The sequence below is a fragment of the Callithrix jacchus genome, chromosome 10 (assembly GCF_049354715.1).
Source record: "Callithrix jacchus isolate 240 chromosome 10, calJac240_pri, whole genome shotgun sequence".
Taxonomy (NCBI): Eukaryota; Metazoa; Chordata; class Mammalia; order Primates; family Cebidae; genus Callithrix; species Callithrix jacchus.
In genome coordinates, this window is record NC_133511.1 from 80,133,309 (window position 1) to 80,147,881 (window position 14,573).

At 37.4% G+C, this 14,573-nt stretch overlaps 1 protein-coding gene across 8 annotated transcripts in view; it reads right to left on the bottom strand.

Moving 5' to 3' along the window:
- Positions 1-3,238: 3,238 nt before the first annotated feature.
- Positions 3,239-14,573, bottom strand: part of RRAS2 (RAS related 2) — an 88,946-nt gene continuing 77,611 nt past the window's right edge. For 4 of the 8 annotated variants that reach the window (XM_002755077.8, XM_035265887.3, XM_054242119.2 and 1 more), the window contains 2 exons: positions 7,292-7,410; positions 3,239-4,742 (listed from right to left, as the gene is read on the bottom strand). In XM_002755077.8, coding sequence (XP_002755123.1) covers positions 4,655-4,742; positions 7,292-7,410 — 207 coding nt within the window. In that variant the 3' untranslated portion in view covers positions 3,239-4,654. Of the gene's footprint in view, positions 4,759-5,759; positions 5,901-7,291; positions 7,411-14,573 lie in introns of all 8 variants that reach the window. The other 4 variants (XM_078340609.1, XM_078340608.1, XM_078340610.1 and 1 more) reach the window with 2 other exon arrangements.

The window sequence follows — 14,573 nt, forward strand, 5'->3', positions numbered from 1 at the left end:
CATGAAACACAAACATCAGTATACACAAAGTTTTATTGGAACACAGCCACATTCATTCATTTATACATTGCTTATGGCTGCTTCAGTGCTATATTGGCAAGGTAGAGTAGTTGGGACAGAGATACAGCCTGTAAAGCCCAAGATGATCCTTACAATCTGGCCCTTCATGAAAAAAGCTGCCAACACCCAACTATAGAGAAAAAGTGGCCACACAGATAAGGACTATTCATTCCATGAGACTGGCCACTCTTTGTAAGAAACGTTTCATGTCAGAGATTTAAAAATTTACAAGGCACCTCTGATTGTACAGTAAACATCAAATTGGAAACACTTCAAGTTCCAATTACAATGAAGTAACAGGAATCAGTTACCATCCCTAGACAATTTAAAAACTGGACTAGGCCAGGCGGGGTGGCTCATACCTGCAATCTCAGCACTTTGGGAGGCCAAGGTGGGTGGATCACAAGGTCAGGAATTTGAAACCAGCCTGGCCAACACGGTGAAACCCCATCTCTAAGAATACAAAAATTAGCCAGGCATGGTGGTGCGAGCCTGTAATCCCAGCTACTCAGGAGCTTGAGGCAGGAAAACTGCTTGAACCCGGGAGGCAGAGGTTGCAGTGAGCCAAGATCATGCCACTGTACTCCGGCCTGGGCAACAGAGCAAGACTTTGTCTCAGAGGGGGAAAAAAAAACCATAAAACAAAAAAATTGGACTAAATACATTAAACAGTAATTTTCAGACAGTGTACACCAGGCAACAAAACACTACAATCCTGATGGAAGGGAAAGAAATAAGGTAAGCCTTAACCCTGCCATGTCCATCTGCCTGGAGACACTACAGACTATAGAGGGGATGGGGATTCCACAGAAGACACAAATATTTCCCTGAGCTGAAAGGAGACATTAAAGATCTGCAAGTTTGAATCAACTAGAAGGCAAAGGAATTACTTGTGATGAGAAGACAGCTACACATAAAAAAATATCGGAAGACATGCATAGAATCTGAGTCTTCACTGAATATTAAGATACATATGTCTAGGATGAAAACTCCCGGAGTTGGGCAAAGAATGACCCAGAAACTGTGAATAGAATGGTTCCCTAGAGATCACACAGGACTGGGAATTCTTTGCATTCCCGAAAGCCAAATTGATAATTTAGGCCATTCAGGAGAGAGACCCCAAAAGGGTCACACTTTAGTACTGGAGATAACCTACCCTGGGAAAAGGCTACTTGAGACTGCATTAGTTTTAAAAGAAGTCTTGAAAGGATAAAATTGAACTACAGTCAATAAATTAACTATCAGGACAAAACCCAACAAAGAAGACAACAAAATCTAGACACCCAACAACATAAAATACACAATGTCTTTCTTCCAACCAAAAACTTCCTTGACATCTGAAAAAACAAAAAATGCAACCTGTAACTACAGAAAACTCAGTCAATAGAAACAAATCCAAAAATTATACAAGCAATAGAATCAGCAAAAACATTAAAATAGCCATGTTCAAATATTCAAAGCAGCCTCTCTAAATCACGGTTCTGTGAGAGGACTGAGCCCTACAGTTACCTGAGTGACTATTTTCTCCATCCTCCCAAAAATGGCACATGGCTGTACCATTCTAGATGCTAAGGTACAATGCAAATTTTCTAGATGCAAACTGAGCCCAAATGCTGTATATGTTGTGTGTTAATTCAGGGCTCAATGTTCTGCAAAACCAGTTGAGAGGGGCTAGTTAAGAGGAATACATGAACACAATGAGGAGAGAAGCATAATACACATTTTTTTTAAAGATCCAAATATTTCCAGGGGATAAAAACCCCACAAAATCCAAAATGAAAATTCACTAGGTAAGATTCAAACAACAGATTAAACAACAGCAGAAGAAATGGTTTTGGGGAGAAGGTGCAGTGGCTCATGCCTATAATCCAAACACTTTGGGAGGCTGGGGAGGGCAGATAGCTTGAGTTCAGGAGTTTGAAACCAGCTTAAGCAACATGGCAAGACCTCGTCTCTACAGAAAGTACAAAAAGTAGCCCGGCATGTTGGCATGCACCTCTGTAGTCCCAGCTACTCAACAGGCTTAAGTAGGAGGATGACTTGAGCCTGAGAGGCAAAGGTTGCAGTGAGCCAAGACGGTGGGAAAGGAAGGGGAAGGGGAGAGGAAGTAGGAGGAGAGAAGAGGAGAGGAAGGGGGATGAGGGGAGGGGAGAGGAAGGGGGATAGGAGGACAGAGGATGAGGGGAAGGGGAGGACAGAGGAGGATGACGGGGAGGGGAGGGGAAGCATAAAGGTAATGGGACTTGAAGATGTAATAAAAATAATTCAAAGCAAAGCATAAAGAAGAAAAAAATAAACTGAGATTTTAAAAAGTTGATGGGTTTCTCATGAAATCTGGTATTATGTGAGCAATCTCTTGTTATCCGAAGTTGCCTAGGACAAATAAATTTTGCCAACTGAAAGTACTACTAAGGATACATGACCGTGCTAGAGTATCAAAAGCCACAGGATAAACATGGTATCTTCCTAGGCAGTAACTGTACCAAATTGTACCAGAAGACCTGAAACATAATTCTGTATCAACATAATTATACTATGAAGTAAAGCATTTAATTATATAATTTTTTTTAAAAGACGGAGTTTTGCTCTGTCACCCAGGCTGAGTGCAATGGTGCAATCTCGGCTCACTGCAACCTCTGCCTCTGGGGTTCAAGCAATTCTTATACCTCAGCCTCCCGAGTAGCTGGGATTACAGGTGCCCACCACCACACCCAGCTAATTTTTGTATTTTTAGTAGAGACAGAGTTTCACCATGTTGGTCAGGCTAGTTGAACTCCTGACCTCAAGTGATCGACCCGCCTCGGCCTCCCAAAGTGCTGGGATTATAGGTGTGAGCCATGGTCTTCGAATAAATGTACTGTGTGTGGCTTTAGCTGTTTTCAGTTTCATCTTCAGAGGGGTGTATGTATATGTATTCACCTTCCTCTAAAGTTGGGTTTCTCTATCAGGAGCACGATATACAAAAAGTTTAAGAAACACTGAGTTAAGTAAATATTCAAGAAATCAAAGAACACCAAACTTTCACATCCACTCCATCTATTGAATGACCAATGCTGACTTTTAGATTCAAACCCTAAGGCACTGGAAAAAAAGGCATAGAGCTACTAAAATAAGTTTTGCTAACACTTGTTCCCTTAAGAAACCACTAAATTAACACAATGAGTAATCAAGCAACATCTTGTGATAACAGATCAATTTTAATTCTAGCACCTGAAGCTATACAAGGGTATGCTCTATAAACTTCATGGGACTGTTGTACACACTTGATAAAGTGACAACTGTGCAATACCACTTAGCATCTCAAAATCAGGAACATACTATTGAATTGCTTAAACACAATCCACAGAATTAAAAACAAAATCAGATGCCATCCACAGTTATACTAATTGTCCATTAAAAGCTTACACTTAATACTTGATATAACAATCAGTATCTAGCAGGGAACATTAGAAGTGATTTCAGAGTCTCATCCTGTTGTACTCTGTTGGGAAGGTTTCTTGAGTAGATATGTGACTGGCCAAAGATGGGTATAACCAAGACCAGACCAGCAAGTAAAAGCTCTACCACAGTTTCTCCAGTTTCCACTTGTTTTTCTTTGTCAGTTAAAAGTGAACAGTGAGAATTAAATACTTATCTTTACATATACACAAGGTATGCTGTGAAAGCATATCTGCTTACAAACATATAAAAATACTTGTTAACTAGTTTGATAAGAAAATAATGTATAAAAAGTATATAGCAAAAACATTAATCATCTCTGACCCCGGAAAGATCAATTCCATATTTTATATTACAGCAAACAAAAACAGTTTTAATTTTTCAAATCCCTTATCCAGAAATACTTGAAAAGGAAGACAAACTATTTTTACCCTTAGCGTGGCTGTGAAAAAGAGTTAAATTAAAAAATCAAGTACACTGAAATGTTTAAGTCCTGAATGAGTCCAAATATTTGACCACGTAGAATATTATCATCTTCAAGAGTAGGAGTAATAACACAGGCTTTTATGAGCAGTTTTTAATCCATAAATACGATAGGCATTTTGGTATTTTGGCCACCAGAAAACAAAAGCTGTAGTATCAGTAAAGGTCTGAGATGTTTCACTTTTGTAGTTTCAATTCAGTGTATTTAAGGTTAACAAAGGCTGACATTGAAATTTTTAAAGATAGGCAAAAATTCACATTAAAAAAAAATCCCTATATTTCTATTTAGAGTAACAGTAGGCAGTATGATTCCAAAAGTTAAAAATTATTTCACAACCTGTGGCTTCAGCTTGGCAAACAGCTTAGATTCCAAAACTGATTCATCTCTATTAAAATGTAAGCACTTAAAAAAAGAGCATGTCTGTGTATATAGACACATATTTTAAAGGAATCAGATATCTTTGAAGCAGCCTTAGTGTTTCCTTTAAATTTGTCTGGAAATGACCATTGTATTAGCTTCACGGAAAGGACTGACTAGCCAGCTTCTTGGTCTAAGGCTAACATGGTGATCATTTGTCTAAGGCTAGAAAGGTACCAAATAAGATGTAAACTGAGGAGAGGAAGAGGAGATAAGGGCTTTTCCTGGCAGTTGGTAGCTAAAACTGAAAGGATTCTAGAAAATGACACAATGGCAGCCTTTCTTGTCTTTTTCTTTCCGTGTCGGTTCTGGTGAAGGAGGACATTCCTGCTCTTGAAATTTCCTGTAAGATAAAAAATCTAAAATATAATCGCCTTCTTGGTAATCTACTATTACAAATACAGGTTACTTTTTGCACAAGTTCACTTTAAGTGCAGAGGCTTTTCAATGATAAACTTCAACTAGGGAATAAAGCAAAGATTTCTCTCTTCCTTACCCTCACCAAAAAAGGGCACAAATGCATCAACACCAGCATAATCAGAACTGTGAAGTTGCTTTAATAGATGAGTTCTGAATCAGATGAGATCCCAGACTCAGTAATCTCTAAATTCCCCTCCCAGTTTGAAATTCCATGACTCTAAGGCATACTTAAGAATAAAGATTCATCATTATAGTGCAATAGAAAATTACCTTTATGAGGTATACAGGTTTTATCCCTGTTCTGCCACTTATTAAATTCAATTATTAGACAAGTTAGTTGATCTAGTCTGAGCCTCAGTTTTTTAGAAGGGAATAATGGCAACCTACCTTTAACAGTTATTGTAAGGATTAAAGATCTTGTGATATTTAAATATATTTAATAGTGCCCGGCATTAAAAACAAAACAAACAAAAAAACCTCCTCTACTCCCCACCTCATTCCTGAATTACTGATGGATAAGGAGAGATCCTAAGAACCAACACAAAGGACAACATTTGAAAAAGGCCATCATAATTACGTTAAGAAAGCACTGCCTCATCAGTTGCTTGACACTAAAATGAAACTGGAATGGGGAAAGAGGGTAAAATACATACAACATAAAATTTTCCATCTTAACCATTTTTAAGTATATATTTGATGGTACTGAGTACATGCATGTTGTTGTGCAACCATCATCACCATTCATCTCTAGATCTCTTTTTCATCTGGCAAAACTGAAACTCTGTACCCTTCAAAAAATAATGGGACTGGGATTTTTAGCAAACTACTAAAAAAGAAAAACCTATAACCTTCACTTTTTTTTTTTTTTCTTCACAGAAAGAGAATGCTTTGGCAAGGGGCTAGAAAGTACAAGGAGATCATAGCTCAGGTGCCAATTTACCTTAGATACAAAATAAATATGAAGCCTGGGTGTGGTGGCTCATGCCTGTAATCCCAGCACTTTCGGAGGCCAAGACAGATGGATCACTTGAGCTCAGGAGTTTAAGAGCAGCCTGGGCAACATGGCAAAACTCCATCTCTACTAAAAATACAAAAAAAAAAAAAAATTAGCTGGGTATGGTGGCAGACACCTGTAGTGCCAGCTACTTGGGGGGCTGAGGCAAGAGAATCACTTGAACTCAGGAGGCAGAGGTTGCAGTGAGCCAAGATCGCACTACTACACTCCAGCCTGGGCAACAAAGAGAGACTCTGTCTCAAAACACAACACAACACAACACAACACAACACAACACAACACAACACAACACAACACATGAGCCTACTTCACATTCCTATCAAACTGTCTAACTAGCAGAGAATCCCAGATCTACAGAGCAGAATGTGAAATAGAGGCCAGGCACCAAGACCCAAAATAATAAATCAAATGCTACTCACTAAAGAAACTTCATCTTTCTCACCCACAAAGGTATCTAGTAACTCTAACAGACCTTAATCAACACCTTAAGCTTCTTGGAACCCATTAACACTTTTTAAACCACAGGGGCCCCCTAGGGTATCCAACAGAAAAATTCTTTGTTGTGTAGGATGTTATAATTCACACTTTGCAGGATTATTGAATCTCTACTACCTGGCTTACTCTTAGCCTGAGATGTGTTGGAATAAAAAGCAAGCTAGGAGCATAGGCTCTGGAATCAGAGATTTGAATTAAAGCCCCAGTTGTGCCATTTAATATGTCTAAACTTTGAACAAGTTATTTTACTTCTTTTTCTGTACCTTTGTTTTCTCCTCTGAAAGTTAGGATTAAACACTATTTAGTTTATTGAGCTATGGTGAGAATTACATATAATAATACATGTTAAACATTTATCACAGAATCTGGCAGAGATTATCATGCAAAGTTAGCTGCTGTCATCACTAAAGGCAGCATTTATTCTTTTCAAAATCCTATGTGTACTTTCTACTTCATAATTAAATTAGATTTTATATTCTAGACATGCCTAGAATATGTACTTGAAAACTGTAATGTTAGTCGGGCATGGTGGCTCAAGCCTGCAATCCCAGCACTTTGGGAGACTGAGGCGGGTGGATCACCCAAGGTGGGTGGATCACCCGAGGTCAGGAGTTCAAGACCAGCCTGGATGGCCAACTTAGCAAAACCCTGTCTCTACTAAAAAATACAAAAAATTAGCCAGGCATGATGGTGGCCACCTGTAATCCCAGGGACTTGGAAGGCTAAGGCATCAGAATCACTTGAACCCAAGGAGACAGAGGTTGCAGTGAGCTCAGATGGTGCCATTGCACTCCAGCCTGGGCAACAGAGACTCCATCTCAAAACATAACAAAAAAAATTATAATGCACCATGTGCATTAATCCCTAGAAAGGAATCACTCCTATATAAAATATCCTCTTTCTTACTAAAAACACTTAATAGTGATTTATTAAGACATACTTCTAGAATATGTTTTGCTTACCTGATAACCCGGACAAGTTCATGGAAAGCTTGATCTACATTCATCCTAATCTTTGCTGATGCCTCCATGTATGTGACCTTAAGTTGCCGTGCTAACTGTTGTCCTTCTTCCTGTGTTACCTGAAATTCCAACAGTTATGTTTATGGTACATTATTAACTATTGGATTCACTCCATCTAATCCTGGCCACAGATTGTGCTAATAATTCAGCCAGAGGCCAAGTTGTTTTATCATAAGATGAATCAACAGACTTAATAGCTCAAAATAAACTAAAGCACACTTCTGCAGAACATACCTGTGATGGAAATAATAGCCTACAGCAGTATTTCCAACTAGAGATCACATAAAAAGTGATAAATACAACAGTAATACATTCTGGGAAGGGAAAAGCGTAAGGTGCCATTGAAGTATATGACCCTGTTAGGGAGATCAGGGAAAGTTTCCCCGAGGAAGTGGCATTTAAGCTAAGATAAGAGTACAGAGTTGAGGGGTGGAGGGTGGGGGTGTGAGGACGTTTCCCTGACAGAGAAAACTTGATTGTGTGAGGCCATGAGAGGGAATGGGCTTTCCAAGAACTAAAAGAAGCCTCACATAGCTGGAATACAATAAACAAAGAGAAAATGGCAAGAGGTGAAGATGTAAAAAGTGTAAGCTTCAGAGGCCACGAAGACTCTTTGTCACTGCATTCCCCAGTATCTGGTACACCGGTGACACTCATCAATATGTGGGGGGAAATGAATTATGGAATGCAATCACAGGTCCTCACAATGCCTTATATTTTGGAGGTCAAGGAGAGGTGGCACGGCTGACTGATGTATAAAACGGCAGGTCAGAATAAGAAAACATGAACTGAATGTAAGTAGACTCCTATATGTTTTAAATATAAGGATTTGAATAGAGATGTTTACCTAAAACTATTAAACTCTATTACATTTACATTTATATAGTGGGACTTAAAATTTTATTTCTGAAAACAATATATTTTATTGCTGTTATCATCACAAAAGTAAACACTTGCCAAAAAATTAGAAAAGCCAAATGGGGGGGAAAAAAATCAAAGAAAACTTAGGAACCTAAAAAACAGAGAACCACATTTGTTTGGTCATTTTTCAATGATACGTAGTTTTCACACTACAAAAACAGGATCATAATTTTTGTGTATCTCATACTCTGGAAACATTCTGAACTCATTTATCTAGGAGTTCTTTTGTAAATTCCATAGGCCATTCTACATAACCTTATCATCTGCTAATAAAGACAGTTTTATTTCTTGCTTTTTGATGTGGATGTCTTTTATTTCCTTTTCCAGCCTTAGTGCACCTAGAACCTCCAATACAATAAGCGGTGAGAATACTCTTGACCTGTTTTGGATCTTAGAAACAAAGCCAGTCTTTCACCATTAAGTATGCTGTCAGTCATAGAACTTTTTTTTGTAGATGTCCGTTCTCAGGTTAACAAAGTTCTCCCCTACTCCCTTTGTATAAGGCATTTATCAAGAACAGATGGTGTATTTGCCACATGTTTTTCATGTATCTATTGAGATGATTATATGATTTCTCCTTTTTAATCTGCTAATATGAATTATACTGACTCACTTTCAATTAACAAACCAACAACCCATTCTGGGAATAAACTCTCTTTGAGTGATGTAATGCTCTTTTTATATATTGTTAAATTCTATTTAATATTTTATTAAGAATCTTTCTATCTGTTCATGAGAGATGCTAGACTACAGATTTCCTGTTTTCCTCTGGTTTGAGTTTCTGGGTACTGTGATGGCTTCATGTAAGTTGGAAAGAATTTCCTCTCCTCTTCAGTGTTCTAGAACACTTTGTACAGGATCACAAGTATTTCTTCTTTAAATGTGTGGTATAATTCACCAGGCAAATCTATCTGAGCTTGAAGTTTTCTTTGAGAGGAAGTTTTTAAAACAAACTCAATTTATTTTATAGATAAATTACTACTCATATTATCTTCACCCCCACCTTGCGTGAGCTTTGGTAGTTTGTGCCTTTTGAGTAATAATGGCCATTTCATTTAACTTGTTGAATTTATTGGCATAAAGGTGTTCATAGTATTTATCATCTTTTAAACATCTGAAGAATCTAAAGTGAAGACAGAGCTCTCATTCCTGATATTCTGTCTTTTCTATCTGATTATTCTGGCAAGAGTCTTGTAAAAAGCCAGTTTGGGGTTTTTATGTATTTTTTGGTAGAGATGGAGTCTATGTACCTAGGATGGTCTTGAACTTCTGGGCTCAAGCAACACTTCCTCCCAAAGTGTTGGCATTACAGGCGTAAGGCACCATGCTCTGCCAATTTTTCTTTCCTTTATAATTTTACTATTTTTCATTTCATTGGTCCTCATTCTCTTATTTCCTGCCTAGATACTATGGATTTTAATTTTCTCTTTTTTCTTCTAATTTCTTAACAAAGAAACTAAGTCATTGAACTAAGACATTTGTTCTAATACAAATATTTAGTGCTATAAATTTTCCTATGCATACTTCTTTAGTAGCATGCCACAAATTTTGATGATGTGTTCTAATTTTCATTCAGTTCAATAATTTTTTGTAATTTCTCTTTTCATTTTCTTCTCTGGCCCAAGAATTAGTTGGAAAATGTTAATTTCCCAATATTCAGAGATTTCCTAGATTACCTCTCTGTTACTAATTTCCAAGTTAATTCCACTGTGGTCAGAAAATACACACTGTCTGACTGAAATCCTTTTAAATTTATTGAGGCTTATTTTATGATCCATTCTTATTTCAAAAGAAGGCACATTCTACTGTTGTTAAGTGTACACTTAATGTCAATTAGGATATGTTATTCGACAGCGTTGATCAAGTCATCTATATCTTCACTGATTTTCTTTCTACCTTTCTATCAGTTATTGAGAAGAGTACTGAAGTCTCTGATTGTAAGTGTGAATTTGTCTATTTCTCCTTCCAGTTCTTAACATTCTCGCTTCAAGATTTTTGAAGCTATTATTAGATCACGAATGTTAGGGACTGTTATGTCCTCCTGATGAATTAATCTCCTTATCATTATGAAACAATCTTCTTTATTTCTGGTAATAGTCTTGGCTCTGACATCTTAGTCTGATATTTATATAGCTACTTTAATTATTTTCATTAATGCCTCGCTAGCAATAATGAAAATAATTAAGGTAGCTAAATAAATATCTTACTCTGTCCTTTTACTTTAACCTTTGTGTCTTCATATTTAAAGTAGATTTCTTATAGCATCTTTTTTTAATTCAATCTAACAACATCTGCCTTTTGAGACATTTGCACAATTTACATTTAATGTGCTCACTGATATAGTTCAATCATCTTGCTATTAGTTTCCTATCCATATCATCTACTTTTTGTTCTAGTTGTCTTCTTTTTCTACCTTCTTTTGGGTTAGCTGAGCTGTTTTTATTACTGCATTTTATCTCCTTTGTTGGTTAATTAACTATATATTTGTTAAGTTATTTCAGTGATTGCTTTAGAATTTTAAGTATACATTTTTAATTCATGACAGTCTAAATCAAATGATACTACACCAATTCAGGTATGTTTTAAGAACCTTACAATAGAGCCAGGTGCAGGGGTGCGTGTGCCTCAAGTCCCAGCTACTTGGGTGGCTGAGGGAGGAGGATCACTGGAGTTCAAGAGTTCAAGACCAGTCTGGTCAACACAGTGAGACCTCATCTCCCAAAACAAAAACCCAAAGTAGTTACAACAATGTTGCTCCCTCCTATTGTTAACTTTTACCTCAAAATGCATTATTTTTACTTTAAATATTGTTATAATGGAGTCATTTATATTTATTCACATAATTACCATCTCTGGTACTCGGTATTCATTTTCAGATTCATATCCAGATTTCCCTTTGGTATAGTTTTCCTTCTGCCTAAGGACATCTTTTCACATTGCTTGTTATGCAGGTCTGCTGATGATGAATTATCTCCCTTTGATATGTCTGGGAAAAGTGTTTATTTCATCTCCATTTTGGAAATAAATTTTTGGTGTGTACTGAATTCTAGATGACAGTTTTTGCTATCAATACTTAAAAGATTCTGAGCCATTATCTTCTGGCTTCACTGTTTCCAATGAGATATAATGACGACTCCTGCCATTCTTATCTTCGTTCTTCTATATGTAATGTGCTGTTTTCCCCTCTGGCTATTTTTCAGATTTTTTTCTTTATCACTGATTTTAAGCTATTTCACTATAATTTTCTTCATATTTCTTGTGCTCCGGATTTGTTAAGCTTCTTGGATGTGTGTCTTTATTTTTCATCAAATGTGGAAATTTTCAGCAATTACTTCTGCTGTTAATTCCATCCAGTGACATTATAGTTTTACTTCTGAAAGTTTGATTTGGATCTTTTTACATCTTTCATGTCTCTATTTAACATGTTTTCTCTAACTTCTTGATTGTATAAAATACAGTTGAAATAACGGTTTTAATGTCTCTCTCCACTAATTCTATTATCTTTGTCATTTCTGGATCTATTAATTGATTTGTTTCTTTACTGTGGGTCATATTTTCTTGCTTTTTTATATGCCTGGAATTTCTGAGTAGAAGGCTGGGTTTTATACCTATCAAGTATTTAGATATTTTGTATTTCTAAACACATTCCAGAGCATTTTTCTAGGATGCAGTTATTTGGAAACATGTTCATCCTTTCAGGTCACGCTCTAGGTTTTGTTATAGGGGACCAGAACAGTTTGGCTAATTTTGACCCACTACTGGGACAAAACCCTTCTGCGTTATACTATCCAATACTCCAAAAAATATAATTTTCCATTTTGATTGATTAGAATATGAATTATTCCTGGCCCTATTTGAGCTCAAGGTATTGTTCCTTTTAAACTTTTTATGTAGTTTTTTTCTCCCAATTTAATATTCTATTCAATAATTTAGTAGCCTCAATACAGTATCATTAGTTTATTACATCAATATACATATATCCAACAACTACTTCATAACAGTTTGTACCCTGTTGCATTCCAACAGGGTAACAGTAAAGTTCTATATAGCACTGGTATATCTAAGTTTATGTAATTTTTAAATTTACCTTGTCTCTCTTCAAAATAACGTATGTACCACAAGGCCTATGCATTTGAAATATAACCTGATAAAGTCACCAGAACAATTAACAACCAAGAAGGAAACCAAGTAAAAACAGAAAGCTTCACAGAAGCACCAATTTTAGACAGGAAAATTTCTATTTTAGGAAAATTTGACATGGGAAATTCCTTCCTATAAAAATACCCCTATGTTGTCAAAAATTCTGTTCCTTCTTTCTGAGATGTTGTCCCAAATTCTGTTCCTTCTTTCTGAGATGTTGTCCCTTCTCTCTCAACTCTACACTCTCAAATTCTTCCTCACTAACCTTTCAAGACCTGAGCAATCAAATTTACCCCTAAGTGTTGATGCTGTTTTGGAAGCACCTGCTCAGAGCTCCCGTCACAGCCTCTGGTTACCCGTGGCAAGACTCTACAATACCACAGAAAAATATTTAGTTTTGTTTTCTTGTTCTTTCACCACGTCATCATGTCCTCTGAGGCTAGGAAGTTAAGACAGGTTTGTCTTTGTACACCCAAACTTAGAAGCATGCTTAGCAGCTAAATAAATAACTTAACACATGTTAAGTAAATGGTGTACAAATAATCAAATAAGTACATTCTTAAGTAAAAACAAAAAAATACAAAAAGAAAAAGAAATCTCAATAAATTACTTACTCTATCGGGGTAAATCTGATTTGGGTAAGGTAATATGTGTACTTAGAATTTTTCCATTAGTTTTTCTGCTCAATTATTCCTCAAAAAGGTACCTTGTCCTACCCATCATGCATAATGTAATTCACATAAAGAGGAATGACAACTGACCTATCTTTATATAGAGTTAGAAAAGTAAGGCCAGGCTGGTGGCTCATGCCTGTAATCCCAGAACTTTGGAAGGCCAAAGTGGGTGAATCACCTAAAGTCAGGAGTTCGAGACCAGCCTGGACAACATGGTGAAACTCTGTCTCTACTAAAAATACAAAAACTAGCCGGGTGTGGTGGTGGGGCCCTGTAATCCCAGCTATTGGGGAGGCTGAGGCAGGAGGATCACTTGAACCCAAGAGGTGGAGGCTGCAGTGAGCCAAGATTGCACCACTGCATTCCAGTCCTGGTTAACAGAGCAAGACTCCATCCCAAAACAAAGAAAAAAAGGGAAAAAGAAAAGTTATTAATTAATAGTCCAGATGATAAAAAAAAAATTCCTGCTGCTAGGGTTATGTGCCTCACTTACCTGTTTTTGTTTTTTTGAGACAGGGTCTCACTCTGTTGCACAGGTTGGTGTGCAGCGGCATGATCACAGCTCACTGTAGCCTCAATGTCCCAGGCTTGGGTAACCTTCCCACCTCAGTCTCCTGAGTAGATGGGACTACAGGCACGTGCCACCATACCCAATCTTTTTTTTATTTTTAGTAGAGACAGGGTTCTGCCATATTGTCCAGGCTGGTCTTGAACTTCTGGGCTCAAGGGATCTGACTGCCTTGGCTTCCCAAAGTTCTGGGATCACAGGTGTCTGCCACCACACCCAGCCATTTGTTTTTAAAGTACAGTTTCAATCACCGTCTTCCAGGAAACAAAGCCAGCAAATTTATACATACATTTCTGGTGAAATCTCTAACCACATATAAAATTGTTTGTGAGCTCACTGACACAGCAACTTCTTTTTCTGGAGACAAGAGTTTTACTCTTGTTACTCAGACTGGAGTGCAATGGTGTGATCTCAGCTCACCACAATCTCCGCCTCCCAGGTTCAAGTGATTCTCCTGCCTCAGACTCCCAAGAAGCTGGGATTATAGGTATGCGCCACCACACATGGCTAATTTTGTGTTTTTAGTAGGTATGGGGTTTCTCCATGTTGTTTAGGCTGGTCTCAAACTCCCAACCTCAGGTGATCTGCCCACCTCAGCCTCCCAAAGTGCTGGGATTACAGGCATGAGTCACTGCGCCTGGCAGCATACTTTTAACTAAGCAAAAATAGCACTGTCACCACCAAAGCAAACAAAGGACCAAAAGGACAACACACTGGAACAAAGCCATAGCATTGTGGAAGTCAGAAATCAAAAAAACCTGAAAGCTACTCAAGTAAGTATTTCCTAGAGGTTTCTCGACCCAGATAGTTTTATAAAGATACCAAATATTAAGCCTCAACTCTTAGATATTCTGATTTGGTAGATTTGAGTACTTCCCAGGCATGTTTTGTTTTAAATAACCAGGGTGAATCTGATGCA